An 11,159-nucleotide genomic window follows, 5' to 3' on the forward strand; every position below is an offset into this window, starting at 1 on the left:
AATAATAATGATTAAATAAATAAATGTGAAAATTGGAATTTTGGAAATTAGGAATTAAATTTGGAAATCAAAATTTTGAAGAATTATTTAAAGATGGAATTTTAAAAATAAATAAATAAATAGAATAATAATAATAACGAAAATAATAATGATTAAATGAATAAATGTGAAAATTGGGAATTAAATTTCAAAATTGGAATTTTTGGATAATTTATTTGAAGATTGAAGTGAAGATAAGATTATTTGAAAATCCAGAACTTTGAAAGTCATTTAAAAAAAAAAATTGTGAAAACGTGTGAGCATAAAGGATAAAAAAGAAATATGGACATATATGTTCCAAGAATGGCCCACCAAAAGTCCTCAATTGATTTTACTGCCATATAATGATTTTCAGACAAGAAAAATCCATCAATGGCTTTGAGAGCCTTCATTTTAGAGATTGGTTTTGGAAACTGGGTACTTGATAGCATTGGGATCAACCTCACTAGTAGTTTTTGTCATCAACAATGTAAGCTCCAAGTAGGACCTATTCTCTAAGTAGTGGGCTGCAAGCTGATACCGGTTAGCTGGAATCAATTCCCACTCGGTCAAAAGGTTGTCTGCAGTGCCTAAAACTAAAGACGAAATGCTCTACATGGTTATAGAACTTGTCTCCAATAACTCGGAAAATACCAAAACTACCTATTCATCTATTCCCTTTGAAGAAATATGACTTTTGTGCTCCCACCAACTTTTTGTAAGAAGTGTTGTGCTGGCGAAACCATTTAATTGCTCCTATCACCTTTCCACCATGCAATTGTGGCTTAAGCTAGAAGTTTCCCAAGTTCTTCATCATTTCTCATAGCCGACAAAACATGCCTCAGGATTATCCTATTCTTCTTGTTATCCTTTGCTGCATTTCTAGCCAACTTCCAAACCTCAACAGCTAGGTACTCCAGTATGGCAGTGAGGTAGACCTGGGCACTAGTTCCAAAGCGTTGAGAATGACAGTCTTTCTTGAGGTATCTACCAATACAACAGATCAAAAATTGAAGACCAGTTTTGATGGAGCGGGATACGAGCTTCTTCTTGGGAGCGGCGGTAAGTGAGGAGGGGATGCCACCGGTGTTGGCAAACTTGTGTTTGGGGAAGGGAGATCTCGAGGAGGAGTTGTTGACATTGATCTAGACGTTGGAGCCGGCATGGTGGCCGAAGCATCTGAGAGTTCCTCCAAATTGACAGCCGCTACACACAGGGGTGAGGATACTGTTCTAGTGTTTTCATGCACGTGGGTTGGGGCCAGTGAAAAAGAGTGGTGAGTTGTATGTGAGATGTGGGTAGGGGAGAGGCTTAGCTGCAAAACTAGAAAGAGGTTGGCCATACCCATGCATGACTCCTATGTGCGTGAGTAGGAAATGGGTATTTGAAAGACGAGAGGGGGTAGGGAGAGGGAATCGGCTACTGAAATGGGGAACATGTAGTAAGCCCTGCCATTTTGTGGAGTTCATCCCCATAAAGAAATAAATCAGTCTTGCCTTTGGTTGGCAAAGAATGAGAGATGACCACCCATTCCATATCCTCCTACTCATTTAAGAGGGTGCACTCTTAGATGATAGACCGGGATCCTGGAATACTCCTGGTAGTCATTCCGACATCATCAACCGTTGAGGCACATACTCATGCACACTTGAAAAGTTACCAATAATAGGGGAAGGCGAGAGTAGGAAGGAAACCAAGAAAGCAAAACATAAAATAAAAACAAAAAATAAAAATAAAAATAAAATAATTAAAAAAAACAAATAAAAACAACGCCAAATGAAGCTCCCTTTCATGGGTCATCAGTGAGCTTCCTAACCAGTGGGAGAGACTATAATGGACTTTTCATATAAATAGTTAGATGAGTAAATAAATAAACAAATAAAAACATGGTTGCTATCATTGCAAAGAAACGCGGACAAAGCTAAAAACAAAGCAGGATGGAGCAAAAATGGGAGAGTATAGGGCATGCAGTGATTGTACCTGAACGTCTCTCTTTGAGTAAGGGTTGCCTGGCCTCAAGCTCTAGATTCCAAAGCTTCTTCAAGCTTTCCCAAAAGTCCACCCTGCTAGTTCAGTTCCCTCATTTTCTCCTTGTTTTCCTAATCTTCTTTCTCTCCCTGAATATCTCTCTACAACTTTTCTTTTTCTTTTTTTTTTTTGCTCTTTTCATCCCATTTGGTCGCCAAAACAACTCACCCATGCCCTGTTTTCCTTTCACTTCTAGTCCCATCTAGCCACCCAAAAAAAGCTCATTCTTGGGGTGGTAAAAGGAAAAGAAAAGTCTATCCAAGGGGATTTACACCTATGCTTCTGTTGGATTTGAAGTGCCAGAAAAATAATGAGGACCTAGTTTCTTAAAGTCATCAAAGGAGATATTCCTAGAAGATGAGGATTGTCCTTGACCATTAGTCTCAACAACTCTAGCTTGACGCTCAACCAAACTAGTTAAAGTTTTGAGATACTTATAAAGCTCTTCTGCATTCATGGGAGGCAAACCCTTAAGTGAAGGAGGTACACCATCATTAGCCTAATTGTTCTAGGAAGATGTTGTTCTTCTTGGTGGCATGATCTCCTTTAAAGCATAAGGTATAGCTAAATTAGTCACTAAGAAACCAAGTACACAATTTGGATTTATAAGGAAGAAAGAGTTTATACAAGATGAAGTTAAAACTTAAACTAATGTGTCACTCATCTATCCCCAAAGTAAACTAACACAAGTTCCCAACAAGATCATAACCTAGTGCTCTGATACCACTCTGTCACACCCCAAAACCCACTCTAAGGGCATGATGGTCATTTCACACCTCAAGCCCAAAGGCTCAAAGTGGAAACGACTCAAACATTCATATTGTAATTGGAAAATTACCAATTACCAAATTCTTGTTCAAAGTAGTAAAACAAAAATTCTAAAATCTCCATATGACAATTTTTGAAACTAACACATCAAATCAAATGTTGTTGTCCAAATAACTCCCAACTCAAATAATTCTAATGGAAAATAAATTTTTAACATCTAAACAATGCTCAAAATAAAAAAAGTTTTGACAAAAGTCCTAACAAACCAATATCTCCTCCTAACTATCACTCCTCACTCGAACTGAGGGTACCTGAAGAGTTATCAACAAAGGGGGGGGGGGGGGGAAATGAGCTCAAAGCACAATAAAAAATATTCATACAGTTTCATGGATCAAATATTTTCAACTATACTTACAAATAGGAGATATAACATATATTATATTTATAAAACTTTTGAATTAAAACATACTAATGCATTTAAATAGTTCAACAAACATTTTCATATATATAAAAATCATTTCATATTCATTCCAAATCAAATACATTTCAATTGTTTTCACTCTGGTTATCAAATACCAAATAGTGCCCATTTAAGTGGGACTTTACAAATAGGTGGCTAGCCTCAAATGTTCCTTTTAAGGTGGACGGAACCAAACACTACTAGTACTAATAACCTCTAACCAAACCCTTAGAGGTTGGGGTCCAAATCAATTACATTTCCCACCATGAAAATGTAAAGGTCAACTATTATATCCCATTGACAAAGGCCAAAAAGTCAACTATTATATCTCGTTGACAAGGGCCAAACAAACCAGAGTCAAATTCTTTATTTTATTTATTCCAACTTACAAAAGCAGAAAATCCCTAAGTATTTCGATATAAACAAAATAAATGTTATAAGACATTTTTTTTCATACAAAAATATATTTGATCCATGCTTAAAAGCAAAATTAACAATTACACATTTCAAACAACATATATATATATATATAATTATATATATAATTATATATAATTATTTTCCTTTGCAAAATTTGTATTAATTTCCCTTACCTCAAAAGAAGTCCTCAAAAACTTTGAAGAAAAATAATCTTGGAAAAATTTACTCTTCACCTAACAAAGTATAAGAGAAATAACCATTACTATTTATCTAAAATTATAGGTTTGACAATCCTAAAATTTTAGGCATTCAAATTAATGTTTTTAATTATGAAAGATAATTTAATATATTCCTATTTTAGAAAAATTAATAAATTTCTAATTCATATAAAACTTAAATTTTATTTTCAATTTATTTCTTGGGACACAACATAATTTAATTAAATTTCAATTTATTTCACTAATTAAATTATATGCTATTTATTAACTTACACCCATCATTAGTATAATTATAATACCAAAAACTTTACTTCCTTTTATTTATAAATTCTATTCTCTCACTTTCAAGTTCTTTTTTTTTTTTTTTCACTAAACATAACCTATACACTACAACCCTCCATCATAGTTAATATAATAAAATATATATTAACCACCAAACACCATATGTACATATCTTCCTTTATTATTAATATTATTATTTTCACCATTCTTCATCTTCCACATCCACCCACTCACACACTCCACGTGCATGCTTCTTTATTATTATTAATATTATTATTTTCATCATTCTTCATCTTTGATTACTACCAAAAAGTGCTATTTTGTAGACCTAATTATAATGGTTTTAAGCACCTTTGAGTAGTAATCATATTCATTTAACCCAATTAATTCATTAAGGTCCTTAGTAATTGGTTTTAACCATTTTGTGGCAAGTTTACATGTTTTTATCAGCTTATGAATCAATTCAAGCATGCCAAATGATGGAGGAGCTACTTGGACAAGTTATGGCAAAGCTTTTGGAAGCTCAAATTCATGAAGAACCAAGCTTTGGAGCTCCATAGCCCTTTGCCAAAGTTGTTCAAAGTATGCAAGGAAAGAACAATGGAGAAGAGGAAAACAGAGTGAAGAAAACATAGGACAGCAGCTACAGTCTTATTTCACACTTTTGGAGCACTTCCCGAAGTCCATTTTCTACATTCTATATACCATTTCAAAGCTCAGGAAGTCAAGAATCCAAATCTTCAAACCGTGTACAATTTGGAGCTTAAATGAGGAAGATATAGCCTTCGGAAGACAACTGCTCTAGGCTTGTGCGAAAATTTCGCACAACACCTTCCAAATTCGCACAGCCCATGCGTGGTGCGAATTTTCCTCTGTTTTTGCCGACTCCACTTTAGATATTTTCCTATGTATTTTTTGATGTAATTTCATTTCTTATCCTTGTAACTAACCAATCACAAGCTTTTGCTTTTGTAAAGACTATATAAGGGGTGGAAATCACCTCTTGGAATATAGAGAACATGCGTGTTACGTTTTACACTGAGTGATATACAGAGCTCTCTCGTTTCTCTTTTCTCTTTACTATTTTATTTTCTTGGAAGCCAAACAGCCTCCGAGGGCTTTTCCTCAGAGGATGATTGGCTAAAACTTTTAGTTTCTCAAAGTATGGATGTTATGTGATGACTTGGATGCAATCCCATGGAAATTTCTCGCACCCGGAAGGTAAGGTAGTCGTTTTTCATTAAAGGTTCATTAATGCAAAGTTTGGTTTTTATTTCCTTTGGACAACTTCCAACGGCCAATACTTGATAAGCTTTTGGATTTCTATCCATTAGTTATCTCCTACGAGCTATTGGAAGGTGAGGTTTTCAATTCCAAGTTTTGCATTAATCCGTTAGAACCAATTTCAATGGCCATTGAAAGGTGAGTTTATCACCTGGAATGACTTTGAGTTGCCAATATTTGGTAAGCTTTTGGCTTTAGACCATTAGTTATCTCTTACGAGTCATTCAAAGGAAGTCTAAGGTGAATAACCATTGATGAAATTCACTACCATCTGTTTTGCCATTTTAAAGGATTAAAACTTGATTTGCTAAATCCATACCGGTTCGGGAAGCAAGCATCACCATAGTTGCAACCCCAACGTGAGGAGCCTATCCTGAGATTTCCAATTTGCATAAGAGCCAAAGCATAGCTATCCTATCTTTGAGAAACTTGTTTTTACACCCTTTCATTTTAGTCTTTAATGTTAGCTTAGATTAGTTTAAATCTTTCTAAAACATTTACATCTTCTTTTAAAGCTAATATCCATAAGAAAATCACCTATTTTCCTAATTTGAATATCACTTGTGTTTGCGAAAACCCTTCCCAGTGAACGATCCTAGAACCACTATGCTATAGTAGCTTGGCTACTTTAGTAATAGTATTCAAGCTATAAATTTTGTTGATACGCCTTTAAAGCTAAGCTACCATGAGTCGAATCAAATGGCGTCGTTGCCGGGGAAGGTGTCACAAGCACAGTGAAGCAACCATTAAGGGTAACTTGTGATCTTCATCACAAGTTTGGTGAGTTTTCTTATAATTTTTTTTAGTTTAGTTTTTATTTAGTTAAATTTTTTATTCTCTTTTCTTTTATTTTTGTTTTAATTTCAATTTGTGCATTCCTTGTTGGATTCGAGACCAAGAGGGAACCCTGGTACAAGTTGAAGAAAATAGCCTTAGTTGAATATCATTTTTTTTATAAATGGAAATTCCATATGAAGATCAAAGCTCTCATTATGATCATGAGAAGGACAAATTTGCATACTTATCCATGAGGGATCGGATTGAATTAGGGAAAAGGCAAGCTCAACAAAGCCAATGGGGCAGTAAGTATGCTTTGAATGAAGACATGAGCATGAAGGCAAAGCTAGCATCTATGGTTAGAAGGATAGAAGAGTTTGAATTGAGGAATGTGCATACTGAAGCACAACCACAAGCCATGCCAACTTCATTTGAGTATATAAACCATCCCAACCTTACAACCCAACCTCAACCTCAACCATCAATGAGTACATCTTCATTGGAGCAAGCCATTTTGAAGATAAGCAAAGTCATGGAGGACTTTGTAGGTGAGCAACAAAAGATCAACTCTCATCTTAATGAAAAGATTGATAATTTGGAGAGTTCAATAAATGTAAGAATGGAGGGGGTTTATAATGATCTATCACTAAGGATAGAAAAAGTTCAAGACTCCATTGAGAAGCTCACCAATCTCGACATAGCAAGGGGGAAAAGGAAGCTTCCTCCTCAACCCCACCATAACCTTCAAGGAACCAATGCAAAAAGATCAAGGAAAGTGTTGAAGATCAACACTTTGGTGGGGGATTGCTATGACAACTCTATGGACCAACCTTCCATTGAAAATCATAAGGTTCAAGATGATAAAGGGTTACCTGAACCCTTTAAAGCATCCACTTCTCTAGGGAAGAGAAGAGAAACGAATTCCCTTGGACCAAATGGGAAGGATGCCAATTTTGTTTGGGATCCAGGGGGAATTCAGCATGAAGTGGGTGTGTGAGTCAGGATGAGCTAAATAGTTCATCTTCTTTTTAGGGTACATGCTATCAGCTTCATTTAAATTCTATGGTTTCTTTAAAATTATGCATGTTTTAGTTTGAATTCTTAGCTTTAATTTAGTTTTAATATGTTTTTAAGATGAGTTTTGAAGTGTTCATGCAGGTATGATGCTTGCAAAAATCGAAGTTATGATGATCAACACAGGGGAAGCCAAAAACAGGGGAAAACAGGGGAGAAAAGCCAAAGCAGAGCAATTCGCACCACCCCATTTTGGCAACTGTTGGGCCCATTTCGATTACTTCCTGAAGTCCATTTTCTACATACTATATACCGTTTCGAAGATCGGGAAGTCAGGAGTCCAACTCTTCAAACGGTGTCCAAATCGGAGTTGAAACGAAAAAGTTATGGTCATTGCAAGAAAACTGGACCGAGATGAGCGGGAATTTCGCACACCTCAATCCAAGGTGCGAAAAATTTCGCACCGTGCGAAACCACCTCCTAGCACACGAGTGCCATTTAGCACACCTCAAGCCAATTTTCGCACCGTGCGAAACAAGGTGCGAAAATTTCGCACACCACTATTCAAGGTGTGAAATTCATTCCAAGGTGCGAAAATCTTAGTTCAAGGTGCATCAATTTCACACACCACAATTCAATGTGCGAAATTCATTCCAACGTGCGAATTCGAGTGCGAAAATTTCACTACTGTTGGACACAATTTTGAAGCACTTTCTGGAGCTCAAATTATGTATATGATATGTCGTTTTGAAGCTTGAGAAGTCAGGAATCCATGGATTCAAACGGTGGGTGATTTGGATTTGAAACGAAGAAGTTATTGTCGTTTGAAGACGACTATGCAAAGCTGAACGGAAATGTTGCAGCCGCACCAAATTTTGCTACTGTTAGACACATTTTTGAAGCACTTACTGGAGCTCAAATTATGCATACCATATATCAATTTAAAGCTTAGGAAGTCAGGAATCCAGTGCTTCAAACGGTGCATGATTTGGACTTGAAACGAAGAAGTTATGGCCGTTTTAAGACAGATGGTGAAAGGTGCGAAAATTTTTTTAAAGTGCGAAAATGTCCAAATGTCTTTTAAACCAATTTTTAAACACCCAAGACTCTGTTTTTCATTCCTAAAAGCCATTTTCGACTTCTGAAAGAGTTTTTAAACGTGTGACCATCCAAATTCTGCCCCTCCCTCTCTATTTGAAGCCTCAGGAACATGCATTAGAGGAGAGAACACCCCCGTGCACCATTTGAGAACTCTCTGGAAATCATGAACAGCCACCTCTTTCCATCTCAGTCATGGCCAAGACTAGAGGAGAACCCCATGCACCCTGGGATCACACAACAAGCCTCTCATTCCATTTCTTACCTCCTAAAACCATCACAGCCCATAGCTCCAGCTGAGAGCTCCAGCAGAGGAGACTATGCCACTTAAGGAGACTACCAGAGCAGAGGTCAATGTCCTGACCCAACCCATTCAGAAGGCCACCATATCTCCACAAGACCCTACCACTACTTGATCATCTCTTTAATTTTTGTATTTACTTATTATATTAGTATAGATAATTCCATGTTTTGATGTTCTATATTCTGGGATTGGATGTATTACTGATGATACATCATATATAGACATCATTTTTGTTTAAACTTGACATTTTTCTATTTCCTCTACTCACTAACTCTTATGTTTTCTTTGAAACATGTGGTTTCTCCTACATGACTCATACTCCATGTCACTCAGGAGGTACCACTTCCTCCCTATTTTTCAATCGCTTTTGTCACATTGAGGACAATGTTCAGCTTGGTTGGGGGGAGAGTTGAGGAACGAAGTTTTTGTTATTAATGCTAAGTTATTTTGGTAATTTAGTTGTTTTTTGTTTAATTTTTAAAATTTTTTAAGTTTTTTTTTTCTACTCTCCATGGTTATTAAGAAAAAAAATTCAAAATGAAATGGGAGAAATTGAATTTTTATCTTTTTACTTGACTTAGATTTTGTATTATGCTTACTAAAGTTGATGAACTATTGAACTCCTATCGATTTCAACCTTATTTATTCCACTTTAAGCTATCCACACACCGTGCACACTAGGTTCCGTTTATAAGATGAAAAACTATTTTCCCCCTTGACTTAGGAAAATTTAGACTTGGTACCTTTGATCTCATTTTAATAGTGTTGAGACACCTTGTAAAAGGCCAATGAGCCTTTGGAAAAAGAAAGAAAAAGAAAAATGTTTTACTTGCCTTGAAACCCGAGCAAGGTCTGAGGGGTATATGGTGAAAATCTTTAAAACCTGGTGCCCTAAGCCTTCAATGGTTGGGAGTCACCGACCTCAATGCTCGTTACATGGGTGAATAGGTGGAGTTTAACATACTGTAGGTGCTTGGGTATTTAAAAATTCATTCTCAAAAGTCCGGGGTGAAATCCGAGGAGTTAGTGGTTGAAAAATCCTTAAAGCTTGATGCCCTAAACCTTGATTGGTTGGGAGTCATCGATGGACCCCCATTACATGGACAATTTAGAAAAGAATGCCTTTAAGCTTTGCACTCCTACATGAAAAAAATTGTGAAAGAAAAGAGGTGCGTTCTTAGCCTATTGGAGGTTGATTAGTTTGCTAAGCTTTGAAAAGAACTAGGTTGAGGGGAGAGATTAGTTTGACATACTATATCCGGAAACTAATAAATAACACATAGATTTTTGTGGAAGAGTAAGGATTGGACCTTTGGGAGTGGAAATTATTTTGAAGCTTAAATTTGCATAATGCCTACTCTTTATGAATTGTGACTAGACAAAATTATTTGATAGCTCCTATTGAAGTTTAAGTTTTATTTCTTTCATGTGCCATGTGAGAGTTTGATCCATGGATGTCCATCATGCCACTCATATCATTTTTTGGAGTGATTTGCATGATCCCTTTTATGTATATTATTATAGTTTACTTAGTTTTTATCTCCTCCATTGCTAAGGGACTAGCAATGAGTCGGACAAAATTTATACCTTGAATACTATTACTAAAGTAGCCAAGCTACTATAGCATAGTGGTTCTAGGATCGTTCACTGGGAAGGGTTTTCGCAAACACAAGTGATATTCAAATTAGGAAAATAGGTGATTTTCTTATGGATGTTAGCTTTAAAAGAAGATGTAAATGTTTTAGAAAGATTTAAACTAATCTAAGCTAACATTAAAGACTAAAATGAAAGGGTGTAAAAACAAGTTTCTCAAAGATAGGATAGCTATGCTCTGGCTCTTATGCAAATTGGAAATCTCAGGATAGGCTCCTCGCGTTGGGGTTGCAACTATGGTGATGCTTGCTTCCCGAACCGGTATGGATTTAGCAAATCAAGTTTTAATCCTTTAAAATGGCAAAACAGATGGTAGTGAATTTCATCAATGGTTATTCACCTTAGACTTCCTTTGAATGGCTCATAAGAGATAACTAATGGTCTAAAGCCAAAAGCTTACCAAATATTGGCAACTCAAAGTCATTCCAGGTGATAAACTCACCTTTCAATGGCCATTGAAATTGGTTCTAACGGATTAATGCAAAACTTGGAATTGAAAACCTCACCTTCCAATAGCTCGTAGGAGATAACTAATGGATAGAAATCCAAAAGCTTATCAAGTATTGGCCGTTGGAAGTTGTCCAAAGGAAATAAAAACCAAACTTTGCATTAATGAACCTTTAATGAAAAACAACTACCTTACCTTCCGGGTGCGAGAAATTTCCATGGGATTGCATCCAAGTCATCACATAACATCCATACTTTGAGAAACTAAAAGTTTTAGCCAATCATCCTCTGAGGAAAAGCCCTCGGAGGCTGTTTGGCTTCCAAGAAAATAAAATAGTAAAGAGAAAAGAGAAACGAGAGAGCTCTGTATATCACTCAGTGTAAAACG

At 36.1% G+C, this 11,159-nt stretch overlaps 1 protein-coding gene across 1 annotated transcript; it reads right to left on the bottom strand.

Annotated features, from left to right (window-relative positions):
* Positions 1–803: 803 nt before the first annotated feature.
* LOC100854066 (probable histone H2A.5) lies at positions 804–1,183 on the bottom strand. The gene is made up of 2 exons (XM_010647034.1): positions 1,059–1,183; positions 804–1,005 (listed from the first exon to the last, which is right to left on the bottom strand). The coding sequence occupies exons 1-2, from the start codon at positions 1,181–1,183 to the stop codon at positions 804–806; spliced, it is 327 nt and encodes a 108-aa protein (XP_010645336.1).
* Between the last annotated feature and the right edge of the window lie 9,976 nt (positions 1,184–11,159).

This window comes from Vitis vinifera, chromosome 9, assembly GCF_030704535.1.
Source record: "Vitis vinifera cultivar Pinot Noir 40024 chromosome 9, ASM3070453v1".
In the NCBI taxonomy this organism is placed as follows: domain Eukaryota; kingdom Viridiplantae; phylum Streptophyta; class Magnoliopsida; order Vitales; family Vitaceae; genus Vitis; species Vitis vinifera.